The sequence below is a fragment of the Zonotrichia leucophrys genome, unplaced genomic scaffold (assembly GCF_028769735.1).
Source record: "Zonotrichia leucophrys gambelii isolate GWCS_2022_RI unplaced genomic scaffold, RI_Zleu_2.0 Scaffold_44_408678, whole genome shotgun sequence".
NCBI lineage: Eukaryota > Metazoa > Chordata > Aves > Passeriformes > Passerellidae > Zonotrichia > Zonotrichia leucophrys.
Window position 1 is genome coordinate 102,057 of NW_026992249.1, and position 18,325 is coordinate 120,381.

Genomic DNA, 18,325 nt, shown 5'->3' on the forward strand with positions numbered 1-18,325 from the left:
GGACTTATATCTGCCATAAGGCAGACAGTAGGGGATTCAATACAGCATCATAAAGTCACCCTAGGACCACCAGTTTAACTTGCACAAGAAAGGCAGAAAAAACCCCAACCCTTTAGATCTTAATTGAACAGGTATTCAATAATTTTTATTTTCCCACACAGAAAGAGTAATTAAAAATTTTTGCACTGGCAAATGTAGAACAGGTGTTAATTGGTATACACAAGACAGATGATGGACCTTGGACCTGGCTAGCATGAGATTTCATAACGGGATGCCTTGGCAAGAACAAACAGCTTTCAAGATTGAAAGAAGATTAAATCAGACTGGTTTACTGGAAAAAGAAAATTACATCAACTTCTGCAAGCAAAAGGAGTTTTAAATGTATGAGTTTGTTTATGTGATGATTAACCCAGTCATTGCAGTAAAACATTACTAGTCTTCCTAGAATAAGTATATAAGCAGTTGTACTTCATAATAAATTCAGATTCTTTGACCATCACACAGTCCCCATCTTTCTCCAATCACCGATAGTCTTTTCACCTTAGCAAGTTTTTTTATCCTGCAAGTGTTTTGAAACTAGCAAGAGTGCAATTATATCTTGAGCTTTAGCTTTTCAAATCTAGCTTATTCTGTTGAACAACAGTTGTTGGATAGTACTTCTTGAATTAGGATTTAGTAAATTCCTTATGGATTGTTTTCTGAGTGTTACCAGCCCAAGTAAGGCCTGGTGTTTAGATTTTTCTTGTTCAGTTAGTATTGTCTTCATAAGAAATTGTGTAGAGTTATACTGTGGGTCCACATGGGCACTAATATATAAAACAAGCTATTTAATGGACATATTGGAATTTTTTCCATGTTTTTCACTGCAATGATTGCTTGTTGATATCTTTGTTCTGTTTCATAATTAAAATATTTTGCTTTATTTTCCAGGCTCACATTAAATTTCCTATTGACTATCCATATTCACCACCTACGTTCAGATTCCTGACCAAAATGTGGCACCCCAACATTTATGAGGTAAAGTGGTTTTTAAGCTAATAATTTTTTTCCAGTATGTGAAAAGGTTTCCTATGTCCTTAATTTCTGGAAGTATTGAAGGTACTAAACATCTTTAGCCATAACTAAAATGCTTAGCTGTTTGTGTTTAAATGTCAGCTTCATGGTTGCAGAGTTAAATCTAAATATTGTAGGAAATGCTGTTTCTGTAGGCAGGGATGGAGCCTTTCTCATACCTGCAAGTGCAGCAAGTACCCCCAGCTGAAGAATCATGTCATGGGTGTTGGCAGTTTTAGGGTATTCTTGGATCCCCTAAACTGGTGTGTGGAGTCATGCTGTACTGGGATACTTAGACAACTAGTTGTTTGTACACCTTTCAAGTACATTTTTAATTTGAGTATATCCTACAAAATTTTGTGATGAGACAAGAAATGTTAGGGAAAAGTCTCCTGCAGCAGTTAACCTATGATAAAGGGATTTGGACTTGGGGTGCTCCAACTGCAGAAAGAACCAGAGCTGGAGTCCAGCTTCAGGAGTCATGCACAGCCTTGTCACCCTAAGACCAGAGTGAACAGATACCGTTTGACTTAATGTCTGCTAATCAATTTGAAGAAGCCCTTAGTTCAGTGCATATATGAGTGGTGTTCAGAGTGTAACACTGAGCTATCAAGTCCATGATTGGATCATGGTACAACTACATAGCAAATTCAGAAGGAGAATTATTTTATATAAAAGTTTTTTAGAAAGAAGCACTCCCTGGCTTGAAAACATTTTCTTCATGATGCTGAGCGTGGACTGCTTGAAGAGATTTAAAGTTGTGAAGGACTGTCTTAGGCTGGAAATGGGGGTGTGTATTCTATTCCCATCTGTTAGAGGTGGAGCAGTTATCTTCTGTTAATTGGGCAGTTTTCTTTATCTCTTCCACAAACAATCCTCCCACCTGGGAGATATCTTCTGTTAATGGGCCACTGAGTGTCACTGCATGACTGATAAAAATCACATCATCCCATTGTGAAATGCTCTGCCCAGGGGGAGGAGCCAAGCATTCCTACCCAGATATAATCAGACATTTGGAACAACAGAGACAGCCTTTTCCCACTGGATTCCCAGAGGAGCAGCTGTCTTCTCCACTGGATTCCCAGAGGAAGATCAGGCCCATCTACACCACCACTGGATCTTCAGAGGAAAACTACACCCTTCTACAGGATCACTGCTTCAACAGAACCACATCTGCCACTCCAGGAGGACAGCAGCCACCATTTAATTGGACTGCTACCAACACCCTGACCAACAGGGTGTCAGGTTGTGTTCTGACTCCGTCAGTGGTTTGTTTTCTGGTTTCTTGTACTATTGCATTTGTATTTTTAATTTTCCTGGTAAAGAACTGTTATTCTTATTCCCATATCTTTGCCTGAGAAGCCCTTAATTTCAAAATTATAATAATTCGAAGGGAGAGGGTGAACATTTTTATTTCAAGGAAGCCTCCTGCCTTCCTTAACAGACACCTGTCTTTTCAAACCAAGACAGTGAATGCTGATATAAGGGTGGCTCTGAGAACTTGTAAGTCATTTCACAGAGGGCTGCAGGAGGCAGCAAGCCTGTGGGGCCTGGAGAGGCCAACATCTGCTGTCTGGCCCCAGGCCCCATCTGCACTTCCACCTCATCTGGCATTGAGACCCCACGATCCTCTGGAGTTAACTTCAGTGAAGACTCTCATCTGTGGTAGATACTGCTATAGCAATCCTGCAAACTACTCATGTCAGAATGCTATTGGTGATGAATAATTGGTTTTATAGGCATCTTAAAGTGTCTAAATGGTAGGCATTATAGAACTTTAAATCTATCTTCAGGTCATAGCACTGTGAGTAGATTGATACAGACTGAGGATTATGTAGCTGTATGGTTTCCATATCCTGCCAAAATATTCTTCCTCTTGCATGCTGGAAGGGATTTTCAGTGAAACCTTCAGAGAGCATCTCCTGCTTTTTCACCTGACATTTTGAACAGCTGTGTCCTAGGAAAGCAGTGTAAGCCTGGCTTACGCCATCTGTTCAACATTCTTGTGTCCTGAGAGAAGCATTGTTTTAATACCTGAGCTAGTATAGTGTGCTCAACCCTTCAATTAAAAAATTCCTGGAACTAACTCAGCTACCAATGATGTGGTGGGTTGACCTTTGCTGGATGCCAGGTGCCCACCAAGCCACTCTATCATTCCCCCTTCTCAGCTGGACAAGGGAGAGAAAATAAGATGGAAAATGACTCATAGGCTGAGATAAGACAGTTTACTAAAGCAAAAGCAAAAGGTTGCACACACACAAAGAGAAAAAAAAAGGATTTTATTCTCTATTTTCCATTAGCGAGCAATGTCTAGTTGCTTCCCGGGAAGCAGGGATTCAGCATGTGTAGCGATTGGTCTGGAAAGCATTGTAAAATAATGAATGCCCTGCAGTTCTTCTTCTCTCCCTTATCTTTTATATCTGAGCTGATGTCATATGGTATGGAATATCTCTTTGGTTAATTTGGGTCAGCTGACCTGGTTGTGTCCCCTGCCAGGATATTGCCCTCCCCCAACCTACTGATGGATGGCAGAATGGTGAAGAGACAGTGCTGATGCTGTTCCAGCACTGCTCAGCAGTAGCCAAAACACTGGTGTGTTATCAGTACCTTTCCAGCTACCAAAGTAAAGCACAGCACTCGGAGGGCTGCTATGGGAAAATGAACTCCAGCTCAGGTAGACTCAATATTATTCCATTCCAGTATTATTCCACTTCACCCCTTATTCCATACCATTTGTGTCATACTCATATCTCACATAATTTAAAACATATATATCTTAACTATTCCATTGTATTTAATACTCATTACTGAAATCCCTTCTTACCAACTCTTACAACACAATCTACGTTTTAAAACCATCTCTATACCAAACATACAGATTTATACATTTTCATTTACTATCTCCCATCCTTTTACAGATAGATATTATTTTCCCATTCCACTTTTAATAGATTTTTCAGATACTTATACAGTCAAAACCCATAGAAATCCATTGGTTCAATGTTCATTGGTCCCAAGTTATGAAGTATTTGATTTCCTATTGGCTACCAATCTCTGCCTCCATGCTAATTAGGTCCTCATTCTTATCTCTCTTTTCCCAGATCAGGTGTCTCTGACTATGCCATTGGTCATGTGTGGAGTTGGTGGTCATAATAGTCCTTGATGGTCATTATCTTTTGTGTATCTTCTGTGCTACTCCCAGTCTGTTGAGACGTTAAGCTCATCAGACCTCACCTGGTGGACCAATCCCTTGAAAAGAAATTTCAATGCCCTTCCCCCATGGCAAGAGTGAGCAAAACTGAATAAAGCTACATAAAATATTTTAATCTTTGTGGCATTTCTAACAGCATGGCTTACAGGGTGTTTCCAGCCAGCCAGTTATTCCCTCCAGCATGGGGAGTATGTAGCTCTTACCTTGGTATACTGGTGGCAGTGGTCCAATGTAGTCAATTTGCCAGGCCTCACCACATCAGAAACCCAGCCCATGCCCTCTATTCCAAGGAGATTCTACTTGTGAGAGGGCTTTAAACTAGGTTTGAAGGGCTAAGGGGATGAAGTTGGGCTGTCTGGAAGAAGGCCCAAGGGTGGTAAGCCTGAGATAGGGGTGAAATCAGTAGCCCAGCTGAGGTGCATGTATACTAATGCATGCAGCATGGGTAACAAGAAGAGCTGGGGGCCATGGTGTAGCAGCAGAGCTATGATGTAATTTCCATCACGGAAACATGGTGGGACGATTCACATAACTGGAGCACTGCACTGAATGGCTACAAGCTCTTCAGGAGAGACAGGAAAGGGAGAAAGATGGAGGGGTGGCCCTTTATATTAGGGAGGCTTTGGACGCCATAGGTATTGAAACTAATGACGATGAAGTTGAATGCCTATGGGTAAGACTTAGGGGGAAGGCCAACAAGGCTGACATCCTACTGGGAGTCAGTTATAGTCCACCCAAGCAGGAAGAAGTGATGGACAACTCATTCTATAAGCAGCTAGAGAACATTTCTGGATCATCAGCCCTTGTTCTTGTTGGGGATTTCAACCTGCTAGACATTTGCTGGGAACTTAATACAGCTGACAAAATGCAGTCCAGGAAATTTTTAGTTTGTGGAGGACAACTTTTTGTCGCAGCTGGTGGGTGAGCCCATCAAGGGAGGGACTATGTTAGATCAGTTATTTGCAAATAGAGATGGGTTGGTGGGAGATGTGGTTGTTGGAGGCCACTTGGGGCATAGTGATAATGAAATTATAAAATTCTCAATATTTGGTGAAATCAGGAGGATCATTAATAAGACTTTTACATTGGACTTTCAGAGGGCAGACTTTGGCCTATTCAGGAGACTCATCCAGAGAGTTCCTTGGGATGCAGTCCTTAAAAACAAAGTAGTTCAGGAAGCGTGGGCATGCTTCGAAATGGAGATCTTGAGGGTACAGGAACAGACTGTCCCTATGTGCCGAAAGATGAGTTGATGAGGCAAATGTCCAGCTTGGATGGGCAAGGAGGTTTTGGAGGAACTTAGGAATAAAAAAAAGGATGTATTATCTTTGTAAAGAGGGTCAGGTCTCTCAGGAAGTATTTAAGAGGGCTGCTATAGTATTTTGGGAAAAAATTAGGGAAGCCAAAGCTCAGTTTGAACTTAAAATGGCAACTTTTGCAAAGGATAATAAAAAATGTTTTTATAAATATATTAATGGTAAAAGGAAGAGTAAGACTAACCTTTGTTCTTTATTAGATGCAGAAGGAAACTTAGTAACTGCAAATGAGGAGAAGGCAGAGGGGCATAACACTTTCTTTGTTGCAGTTCTTAGTGGGAAGACTTGCCTTTAGGATAAGTATCCTCTTGGGTTGGTCGATGATATCAGGGAGCAGAATGGTCCCCCCATTATCCAAGAAGAGGCAGTCAGAGAACTGCTGAGACACTTGGATATTCATAAATCCATGGGACCAGATGGGATCCATCCCAGGGTGATGAGGGAGCTGGCAGATGAGCTTTCAAAACCACTCTCCATCATTTATTAGCAGTCCTGGCTCACTGGTGAGGTTCCAGATGACTGGAAGCTGGCCCATTCACAAAAAGGCTGGGAAGGAGGATCCTGTTAATTATAAGCCAGTTAGCCTGACCTCAGTACCCTGTGAGGTAATGGAGCAGTTTATATTGAGTGTCATCACACAGAACTTACAGGATGGCCAGAATTTAAGACCCAGCCAGCATAGTTTTGGGAAGCGTAGGTCATATTTGACCAACCTGATCTCCTTTTATTACCAAGTGAACCACCTGGTGGATGAGGGGAAGGCTGTGCATGTTGTCTACCTGGACTTCAGCAAGGCCTTTGACACTGTCTCCCACAGCATACTCCTGGAAAAGCTGACAGCCCACGGCTTAGACAGGAGCACTCTGCTGGGTTAAGAACTGGCTGGATGGCCGGGCCCAGAGAGTGGTGGGGAATGGTGTTGCATCCAGTTGGTGGCCAGTCACCAGTGGTGTCCCTCTAGGATCTGTGCTGGGGCCAGTTCTGTTCAATATTTTTATTGATTATATGGATGAGAGTATTAAGTCTTTCATTAGTAAATTTGCAGATAACAATAAGCTGGGATGGTGTGTGGATCTGCTGGAAGGTAGGAGGGCTCTGCAGAGAGACTTGGAATGGTTGAAGCGATGGGCAGAGTCTAATAGGATGAAGTTTAATAAATCCAAGTGCCGAGTCCTGCATTTTGGCCACAATAACCCCCTGCAACGCTATAGGCTGGGGGGGGGGGGGTGTGGCTGGACAGTGCCCAGGCGGAAAAGGACCTGGAGGTGCTGGTTGACAGCCGACTGAATATGAGCCAGCAGTGTGCCCTGGTGGCCAAGAAGGCCAACGGCATCCTGGCCTGTATCAGGAACAGTGTGGCCAGCAGGAGCAGGGAGGTCATTCTTCCCCTGTACTCGGCACTGGTGAGGCCGCACCTTGAATACTGTGTCCAGTTCTGGGCCTCTCAGTTTAGGAAGGATGTTGAGACGCTTGAGCGCATCCAGAGGAGGGCAACTAGGTTGGTGAGGGGCTTGGAACAGAAGCCCTATGAGGAATGACTGAGGGAGCTGGGGTTGTTTAGCCTGGAGAAAAGAAGACTCATTATTACAGCGACTTTAGACGGTCACTGTGGTGAGAGAAGGACGAGAATCTTGTTTCTTGATCAGAAGGCTGATTTATTGATATAAGATATATAATACATTATAACTATACTAAAAAAGAATAAGAAGAGAAGTTGCAGAGAGCAGCTATGCTAAGAATAGAATAGAAAGAATGAATAACAAAGTTCTTTGCCCAGGGAATCTGTCCCTGAGCTGCTCCTGTGATTGGCCTTTAATGGTACACAAGGAAGATGAGCCAATCACAGGGACACCTGCTACATTTCACAGCAGCTGATAACAATTGTTTACATTCTTCTTCTGGGGCCCTTTGCTTCCCAGAAGAAGGAGAAATCCCAAAGAAAGGATTTCTATGAAGAAATGTCTGCGACAACTCATCTGTGACCCTATCACTCTCTACAACTTCCTGAAAGGTGGCTGTAGTTAGGTAGGGGTTGATCACTTTCACCAGGCAGCAACTGACAGAATGAAAGGACACAGTCTCAAGCTGCATCAAGGGAACTGTAGGTTGGATATTAGGAAAAAGTATTTCATGGAAAGAGTCATAAAGTTCAAGAATGGCCTGCCCGGGGAGGTGGTGAGGTCACCATCCTTGGATGTGTTTAAAAAAAGACTGGATATGGCACTCGATGCCATGACTGAGTTGAGGTGTTAGGGCATGGGTTGGACTCGATAATCTTTAAGGTTTCTTCCAACCTAGTCATTCTGTGAATTCTGTGAATTCTATGAATATTTCATGGGCTCATCAGGCTATAAATAGCTCACTCTTCCATTCTCAGTCTAAGTCTACCTGATCTATTTCAATTTTGGCAGCCTTATCTACCACTTCATTGTTTCAATGTTCTTCAGTGGTGCAGCTTTTGGGCATGTGAGCATCTAAGTACCTTTGGAGCCATATTTTCTACCTGTGCAGCAATGTCTTGCCACAATGCAGCAGCCCAGATGGGTTTACCTCTGCCCTGCCAATTGGTCTTTTTTCATTGTGGCAGCCACCCCCATAGGGCATTAGTCACTATCCAGGAGTTGGTATAGAGTACAGGCCACTTTTCTTGTTCTTCAATCTCTAAGGCTGATTGGATGGCTTTTGCTTCTGCAAATTGAATTGACTCCTTCCCCTTCAGCAGTCTCAATGATTCCTCATGTGAGACAGCAGCTTTCCACCTCTCATAGTTTCCTATCACACAGCAGGATCCATCAGCAAATAGTGCAAAACCTCCTTTGTTTTCTAGTAATTCATATTGTGGTGCCTCTTGTCATGAGTCACCTTTTCAGGCAATGCTCCAAAATGTCTGCCTTCCGGCCAGTCTATAATCTCTTCCCGAAATCCTGGAAAATTAGTTTTCTCCAGCTGAGCTCACTGTGTGATCAACTCTTGCTCCATGTAGCGCTGGTTGTGTGATATTTTGAGGGGATGTTTAATTATTCTGAACATCCAGTGTAGCATGGGCAATTGCAGTGCTAAGAGGAGACACACCTCTGAGGCAGTTCAAATCCCCTCATAGGCTGGTAATATCTCTTTTTCAGTTGGAGTATAGTGGGCTTCTGATCCTTGATAACTCCAGCTCTAAAACCATAATGGTAGACCTCAGGTTTCTCCTAATGTTCTTTGCCAGAGGCTGCAGGTGGGACCATGTTCTCCAGCTGCAGTGCAGAGTATATTTTGCATGGCTGGTCCTGTCTGAACAGGCCCAAGAGCTACTGCTCAAGCTATTCTGTTTGATCTGCTCAAAGGCCTGTTGTTGTTCAAGGCCCCATTTAAAATGGTTCATCTTCCAGCTATAGCCTGGAATGTGTATTCTCGGGAACCCCACAAGGCCTAGGAAAGCTTGTGTTTCCTTCTTGTTAGTTGGTGGAGACATAGTTGCTATCTTGTTGACCACATCCATAGGGTCATGATGGTGTCCATTCTGACATTTTATTCCTAAGAACTGAATCTTCTTTGCAGGTCCCTTGACCTTGCTTTTCTTTGTGGCAAACTCAGCTTTCAGAAGAATCTAAATTATTCTTTTTCCCTTACCAAATACTTCTTTTGCCTTCTTGCCCCACACAATTATGTTGTCAATATATTGTAGATGTTCAGGGGCATCACCCATTTCCAGGGCAGTCTGGATCCATCCATGACAGATGGTAGGGCTGTGTTTCCACCCCTGGGGCAGTTGAGTCCAGGTGTATTGGACACCCCTCCACATGAAAGCAAACTGTGTCTGCACTCTGCTGCCAAAGGAGTTGAGGAAAATGCATCGTCAATGTCAGTTGCAGCACACCACTTGACTGCCTTCAACTCCAGTTCATATTGGGACTCTAACATGTCTACTACAGTAGCACTCAGTGCTGGTGTTATTTCATTCAGGCCACGATAGTCTACTGTTAACCTCCATCCTCCATCAGACTTTTGCACTGGCCATATGGGACTATTAAAAGGTGAGTGAGTTCTGCTGATCATTCCTTGGCTCTCCAGCTGATGATTCAGATCATGGATGGGAACCAGGGAGTCTCAGATGGTGCGATATTGCCACCAGTGCAACAGTCCTGGTAACAATTGGTACCTGCTGGTCTTCAACTCACAGCACTTCCACAATGAAGGGATATTCTGAGAGGTCAGGTATGGTAGATAACTGTTTGATCTTCTCTGTATTCACAGTGGCTACACGAAAAGCCCATCAGTACCCCTTTGGATCCTTGAAGTACCCTCCCCTGAGGGAGTTGATGCCAAAGATACAAGGGGCCTCTGGGCCAGTCACAATGGAGTGCTTTTCTCACTCAGCTCAGCCTCTAATACAGACAATTCTGGGCATCCCTCTGTCACTCCAGAGATCCAGATGGGTTCTGTGGCTCTATATGCTGATGGCACCAGTGCACACTGTGCACTAATGTCTACCAAAGCATTATACTTCTGTGAATCTGGCGTGCCAGAACATGGAACTCACATAGTCCCATATATCTGGTCATCCAATTTTTCCTCCTGGCTGAAGACAGGGACCCTCCATTCATGTTCCTCACCGGAGTGTTCACTGTCTGACCTTTGCAATGCCAGATCCCCTCACCAGAATGAAAGGACATGATTTCAGTTCTTCTATGTGGGAGATCGCTGATTGCCTTCTTGTGTCTCTGCAGCAACGATACTGACAGTCATATTGAGTGACCCCTTCTTAACAGCTCTCTTCCCTCTCAGTTCACATATATGGGCTTCTAGCTGAAAGGTGGGTTCATCACCCCACTTTACGTCCAACTCCTGGTCAAACAGGAAGAACCAGAGTGCACCATGGGACATGTGCCTAGGGCTTCCTTTCCCTCTGACCAGGGTAGGAGAGGACCAATCTCTTGGGCAGATCCTGACAGCTGAAGCACTGGCCTGTAGGGATGAGGAGGTACAAAGATTTTCTTCAAAGTTTTTCAGACACGAAGCTGCTCTCTCCACAGTTGGCGTATCTATTTGCAGGTAATACATTGCTGCCAAGCTGTTAGAATATGATGCAGGAGTGACTTGAACCACCTTCCTCCACATGGCCAGTGTTCAAGGGACATCCTCTGGATCTTTAGAGACCTTGTCACTTTTTAGATCGCTATAGATGACTTCCAGCACTGCTAATTCTCTCAAGTACTGGATACCTTCATCTGCAGTGATCCACTTCCCTGGGGAATTCACAAGATCTTCTTTAAATGTATATCTTGCCCTCACACTTGAGAAGAGCCATCTCCAGAGGCTGCAAATTGCTGCCCCGTTTCCAGTTCCTCTTTCAATTTCCTGATCTCTAGTAAGGGATCCCATCTGTTTGGCTTCATGACGTTCTAAGTCCTGACTGCTGGCCCCGTTATCCCAGCATCGAAGCAGCCAGGCAGAAATCTGTTCACCTGGCTAGTGGCTGTAATGTTTTTGCAAGTCTCAAAGTTCTGATGAGGTCAGGGACCAAGTAACTTTGGTTTCCTGTTTGAATTGTCTCACTCCTTTCTTCAATTTCCTTGTTGAAGGACTGGCTTCTTGATCAGATGCTTCCTTTCCTGATTCTTTCTCCTCCTCTTCCTCCCTTTCTAATTGATGGTATGGATGTGTTGTTCACTTTGTCCACTTTTTCATTACTGGGGAAATTATTGTAGTTGTTGTGTCCCTGTCTCAGCCACAGTATCCTCAAATGCAGTTTGGGCTCCTGCCTCAACTACAGTCCTCTAAGAGTACTGAAATGTGGCTCAATAGGCACAGGCTAGGCCCCAGTACAGGGTGAGAAGCTGCTGGTTTTCATTGGGGTAGGTAAGGCACCCTTCTATCAGGTGATGAGTCAGTTTATCAGGGTTGATGACCTGTTCAGGTGGAAAGTCCCAGGCAATGGGAGGTGATGACCACCCTGGGAACCTGCTCAAATCCTGCCACCCAGGGACCGGGTGCTTTGGGCACATTTCAATGTTGCATCACCCAAAATTTGTTTTCTCTTACACCAGGACAACACCAGATTCCACAAACCCCATAATGTGCCAAAAGTATTATTTAGTGGTATTAAACATATCACATAACAATGAACAAGGACCTCAGGAGCCTACATAATAAAACTATCCACATTAATCTAAGGGAGGGAGAGGGAAATCACAGAATCACACAGAATCAACTAGGTTGGAAAAGACCTTTGGGATTATTGAGTCCAACCTATGACCTAACACCACCTTGTCAAGTAGACCATGGCACTAAGTGCCACATCAAGTCTTTTCTTAAACACCTCCAGGGATGGTGACTACACTGATGCCTTGGAGTGGTTACCTGGAACAGGGACTAGACAAGATTAAGAGAATAAAAGTGGGTATTTATTAAAGGCCTTCAATAGGTACACCTTGGGCAGTCAAAGCCTCCAACAGGTTACACCCAAGATGAACAATGGTCATGAGTTTTTCAGACAGATATCATTTTGGTCCATTTACATATGAGGGGTTAATCCTCCAATTACAGCTTCAGGTAATGAAGTCATATACCCCCAGTTTGCTCCTCCCCTCAACTCACTTTTGTTTATACTTTTTGGGGCCTGAGACTGATGCCGAATTTTGCCCCAAAAGGCGAGAATAACTGCCTAAGAGACTCAAGTAAGTCAGCATAGACAGGAGGTATTTTATTACGACGCGTCGGAGAAATCACAAAGGGATTTCTAGCTATCTCATAACAGAAGCAAGCTTTTATACAATCTTGGGTGCAGGGTTACATCATATTCATAAGAGGCGTGGTGTGGGCGGAGCGTGGGCGGAGACATCTATTTTGAGGATTATTCATGGTGGTCCTTCGTTGCCTTCCTCATGGGCGCGGGTCTTCTGATGAGTCTTCCTCTTTAAACTTTTGAACTCCTATCCTAATATGGTCAATTCCCGGTGTACTTGGCTTGGTTCCCATGGCTTGGCACGGCTCTTAGGGTCAGCTTGACACTGGCACGGCTCTTAGGGTCAGTTTGACATTATTAGCTCTGATCATGCTTAGCTCGACAATTCCCTTATCCCTATCTCTCTTTATTGTTTGCCCTGCTTACCAAACTTCAAACAGAAGGATCCACCAGGATTGCTTCTGGATTAATGAATAACCTATCATACAGCATTATCAATAATTCCAGGATTGCTTCCGGATTAAAGAATAACCTACCATACAGCATCATAAGCAATTCCTGAGTGTGGATGGGGGCGAATCCCCTTGTACCTAACATGAGACCACCCGCCGGTGATATGGGATATGGCTCCAGTGTTAGGGGTCGCGTGAGTAACTAATGGGATGGGAATGGGATAGGACTGCTCAGGGTTGATTTTCAGTCTGTGGCTCTGCCTAAGCATTTTGATAACAAAATTATGTTCTTGTACAATAGTAAAATGCTGATCGGATGGGCAGTTTGGGGCTTCATTTCCCCCCTTTTCTTATAACATACGAATTCTTTCGTCTAATTCTATTCCTATAGGGCGCTGATACGCTCGTACCATAGCCCAAACTATTTGAGTTCTTTTCATTATAATCCTTAGTCTCCACCACATGCAAATATTTGTGAAAGTTAACAGTAGCAGAGCTACAATTACTATTAGCATTGGGTGCACCAGGTAGTTGAAGACCTGTGTAGCTGTTGGGGAATATCCTGTAAAGATATCCCACCAATGATGCTGACCTACTTGTTCTACTTTGGTCAGGACATTCTTTATTTTCTCTGAATTATGTTCCACCTGCCATATCATTCGTTTAGTCGTTTGATTCACCTTTTGCACCAATTCCTTCACTTTAGGATGTACGAGCATTGCTTTAAGAATTTCAACGTCCATCCCTATTTGTAATTTCGGTATCTCTTGATATAGGTTAAAATCTGCGTTAATTAGCTGTTGGGTAGTTATTGGGACAGTATAATGAAAATCACAACCTATTATCTTGGTAAAATTGCATACACAAAAGTTAGTATTGTTAGTCTCTTCTTGGCAACCATCTATAATGACGTTGTCACAAGCTGTCCTCACGCAAGCACACCCATTCCCTATATAGTAGACTTGTGACTGTGTTCTATTATGCGGAAGCATTTCAAAGGTGCATACACTATCCTCGGCATCTAAGCATAAATCTTCTGCTTCTACCACAGCGTTTTCGCAAACATAGCCTAACTGTCCCCTAGGAATGCATGCTTCTGTGCTAATCGACTGCCACCTCTTTTTGGTATAATCATAACTAGCCCAGACATTATGGTCTATTGGTTTGACAATGACACCCTGATGTATTGTCCCTAGAGTGAGGATGGGAAAGATAGCTCTTTCCTCTGCCGCACTGATGGTGAGGACATAGGCTTCAATATGTTCTTGTTGGGGTTCATAAGTGAAATTTACTAATTGCCACCAGGCTTGGTGGTCTTTCTCGAATTGTGTGGTGTGATTGTCCTTTAATATCGTTTCCCTTATTTCTTGAGGTAATATACCTGACGTTCCTTCTCTTATTATTCCTGCCGCTACTGATTGTACCCATTGTTGCGTTTGAGGGCATTGGATGGCGAGCGCAATGTCTTTGCTAAATTCCCCTGTATAATTAACAAGCTTCACAAAATCCTCTGCAGTATGGTTCGCTACCATGGTTAGTAATTTTACTACTAGCGATTGTGTTTCTGCTAATGTAAGCATGGATGAACTGAGGGGCATCTTAAGCTTTCCCAGGTTCGTCGTGACGGTGCTTAATTTGTTCACTAATACCTCTTGATCTATCGTGTTTAATATACCAAATCCGGTGCCGACCCACCCACTAAGATCTCTTTGTGCCCTCCTGTGATAAGACCTTGTCGCTAGCCATGCATTCCATCCCTTGAGGCTTTGCTGTATAAATGGGCGGCAATCCTTCTGCAAATGTGTAACATCGGTGTGGATGTTCATCTGTACCTTCTTCAGAGAATAAGTGGGGTCTAATAATAATTTTAGTTCATTAGATTTTCTTATCACCTGAGGCCCTATAAAGGTCAGGTTATGCACTATTTTACATTCCACCGGTGGAGTGATTTCTTGGGGTAAGTCTAGATCTGGATACAATGGGATCATGTCTTCCGATAATGCCACCTCATATTGGACAGCCCGTTGAGGGAAGCTAATACCTCGCTCCAGCGTTTTCAATTCCCTTTCGCATGTGAACATCATCGACTGATCTAATCTAAATGCCATCTCACACTGTGCCCTCCCTTCCTCAGGACCACTAGATACTACGATCTTTCCCGCAGGAGAGAGAAGAGGGTAGAGGTCAAGGGTTATGTTTCGAGGATGTAGTTCCCCATGCGAATCTTCCGCATAGATTACCGAGTTTCGCGGTTGTGATCCGGGTGGATCTTCTCGGAAGTCACTCCACTGACATGAGATTGGGCTCTTTTGCTGGGTCCAGACAGTGGGCTGGCCCATCTTCACTGGACTAAAGGTAATTAAGTTATGTTCAGGGGCTAGCATCAAGGGTTTAATTGTTAATACTAGCCGCCTTGTTCTCCCTTCTACCGGGTCAAGTTCTCGACACCCAATTTGGATTTGGTCTCCCTTGTATGCTACCATGGAGGACTGATCCCATACTTTACTCGGGTATGGCTGATTGTTACGCAGAGCATAAACCTCGAAATAGGGTCCCTTCGTTTCCAACTCTGGGTGGATACACTGGTGTGCATAAGACCATGGGTCTATTGGGGCATAGTCTTGGGGAAGAGCTATACTTATCGAGAGTCCAATGATCAAAGTTGTAAGGGTTTGATGTGGAGTCAGGATCATGATGTCTGCTCTTGTTTGTTCTCCGGAGCTTTCTTGACCCGTGAGTAATGGATCCACGCAGGTCGCTCCTTGATCCGAACCGCGGTGAAGGTAGTCAGCAGCACTTGGAAGGGTCCCTCCCACTTCTCTTGTAGGGGTTTTCCTAAAAGATTCTTAACATACACCCAGTCACCGGGATTAAACGGATGCAATTTGCAGTCAGGTTGTTTAGGTTGGTGCTCTATCATTACAGTAGCATTCTTATCGAACTGTTTCCCCACCGTAACTACATAATCGTAAATGTACTGATTACCAATTTGGTCTATAGCGTCCCCATTTACAACTTGCATAGCATAAGGTCTACCATACAGAACTTCAAATGGGCTTAACCTTTCTTTTGACCTTGGTTTGACTCTTAGCCTCAGCAGAGCAATAGGCAAAGCTTGATACCACTGCAAATTAGTCTCCTGGCATATTTTGGCAATCTGCTGTTTGATAAGATGATTCATCTTTTCTACTTGCCCACTGGCCTGTGGACGGTAAGGCGTGTGTAATTGCCATTTAATTTGTAATGCTTTGCTTATTGCTCTCACTACTTTTGCACAGAAATGTGTACCCCTATCTGAAGAAATAGTCTTCGGTACTCCAAATCGTGGAATAATTTCATTCAATAACACTTTTGTTACTTCTCTTTCCTTATTTGTCCTGCAAGGGAATGCTTCAGGCCACCCAGAAAATGTATCAGTTAATACCAACAAGTACCGAAACCCCCCTTTTCTTGGGAGTTCAGAAAAATCAATTTGCCATACTTCACCTGGGAATTTACCTCGATTTATTGCTCCCTGGTGTATCCTAGTCCCTGTATTCGGGTTGTTCTTCAGGCATCGCTCACACTGGGATGTGACATGTTTTATGGTGGTAAATAATTTTGGCCCTGCTATCCTAGCTTGCAGGTACTGATAGAGTGGATCCAAGCCCCAGTGGGCTTTTTCATGTTCTGCTTTTACAAACTGCCACATCACGTTTCCTGGTATTACTAGCTGTCCCGTTTCCAATCTACCCCAACCATTTTCTAGTATTTTGCCCTTATTCCTTTGAATCCATCTATGATCTGATTCCTGGTAATCTGGCTGGATATTGGTATCCAGTTCTCCTGGTATTAGGGCCATTACTTTCACTTCCTTAGCCCTTGTGGCAGCCAATTTAGCTTCTGTATCTGCCTTCCTGTTCCCTATTTCTGGAATAGTATTACCTTTCAGGTGTCCCTTACAATGCATTATGGCCACTTGTGCTGGGAGTTGGACCGCCTTTAGCAATCGTAGAATCTCCTCTGCATGCTTGACTGTTTTCCCTTGCGTAGTCAGCAGTCCTCTTTCTTTCCAGATGGCCCCATGGGCATGCACAACGGAAAAGGCATATTTAGAGTCAGTCCATATATTAATTTGCATGTTCTCTGCCAATTCCAAAGCTCGAGTCAGAGCTATCAGCTCTGCCTTTTGGGCTGAAGTCCCCGCAGGCAAAGAGTTTGACTCAATTACTTCTTCTGTGGTAGTAATTGCATAGCCAGCCAGTCTTACTCCCTGCTTCACAAAGCTGCTGCCATCTGAGAACCAGTTGTCTGCATCTTCGAACGGCTCCTCTTTGAGATCCGGACGACTGGAGTAGACGGCTTCAATTGTTTCCAGGCAGTCGTGTTCAATGGATTCTGCTGGGGCTCTTCCTTCTAGAAATGAAGCTGGGTTCACAATGTTAGTTACCTGAATAGTTACATCATCTGATTCAGCCAGGATGGCCTGGTATTTTAGGAATCTGGAGGGCGACAACCAATGATTGCCTTTCTGTTCCAGCACAGCCGACACAGTGTGAGATACCAGCACAGTCATCTTTTGACCCAACGTGAGCTTCCTGGCCTCTTCTACGTTAATTATCACTGCGGCTACTGCCCTCAGACAGCCTGGCCATCCTTTACTTACTTCATCTAGCTGCTTGGAGAAGTAGGCCACAGCTCTCTTATGTGGTCCCAACTGCTGTGCTAGGACTCCTAAGGCCATTCCTTGTCGCTCATGGGAGAACAGCCAGAATGGTTTTGATACATCTGGGAGACCTAAGGCTGGTGCTCTCATTAGTTCCAGCTTTAACTTCTTGAAGGCCCCTTCTGCTTCGGGAGTCCACACTAGGACATTCTTGGATCCCTTCAACAAGTCATACAATGGTTTAGCGAGTATTCCGTACTGGTAGATCCATAGCCGACACCAACCTGTCATCCCCAGAAAGGCTCGCAGATCTCTCACCGTCTCTGGTCTAGGCATCTGGCAGATGGCCTCTTTCCTAGCTGCTCCCAGGGATCGCTGTCCTCTGGAGACTTCGTATCCCAGGTACACCACTTCCTTTTGCACCAGCTGTGCTTTCTGTTGAGAGACTCGATATCCGCTTAAACCCAGGAAATTTAGCAAGGAAATGGTCCATTCAATGCATTCTTCCTCTGTCACTGTTGCTATTAGGAGGTCGTCTACGTACTGCAGAAGGGTACCATCTCCCAGCGGCCTTTCCCACTGTTCTAATTCTTTGGCTAATTGGTTCCCAAAAATCGTGGGGGAATTGGCCCATCCTTGGGGTAATACCGTCCAGGTGAGCTGGGTCTTTCTCCCTCTATCTACAGACTCCCACTCAAAAGCAAAGATCTTTTGACTCTCAGGGGCTAGGGGAAGGCAGAAGAATGCGTCTTTCAAATCTAATACGGTAAACCAGGCCAAATTATCCTTTAGTCTAGTTAGAAGTGTGTATGGGTTAGCAACTACTGGATGTAATGTCTTGGTTATTTCGTTTACTGCTCTCAGATCCTGAACTAGTCTGTAAGCCCCACTAGGTTTCTTTACTGGCAGGATTGGTGTGTTAAAATCCGATTCGCATTCTACCAATAATCCTAATTCCAAAAACCTTTTGATTATGGG

The 18,325-nt window shown here is 44.0% G+C and overlaps 1 protein-coding gene across 2 annotated transcripts in view; it reads left to right on the forward strand.

Annotated features, from left to right (window-relative positions):
- LOC135460425 (ubiquitin-conjugating enzyme E2 R2) overlaps positions 1-18,325 on the forward strand; it is a 120,819-nt gene that overhangs the window by 77,613 nt on the left and 24,881 nt on the right. For both annotated transcript variants that reach the window (XM_064737242.1, XM_064737243.1), the window contains one exon: positions 931-1,017. In XM_064737242.1, the coding sequence (XP_064593312.1) occupies positions 931-1,017 (87 nt within the window). The remainder of the gene's footprint in view (positions 1-930; positions 1,018-18,325) is intronic.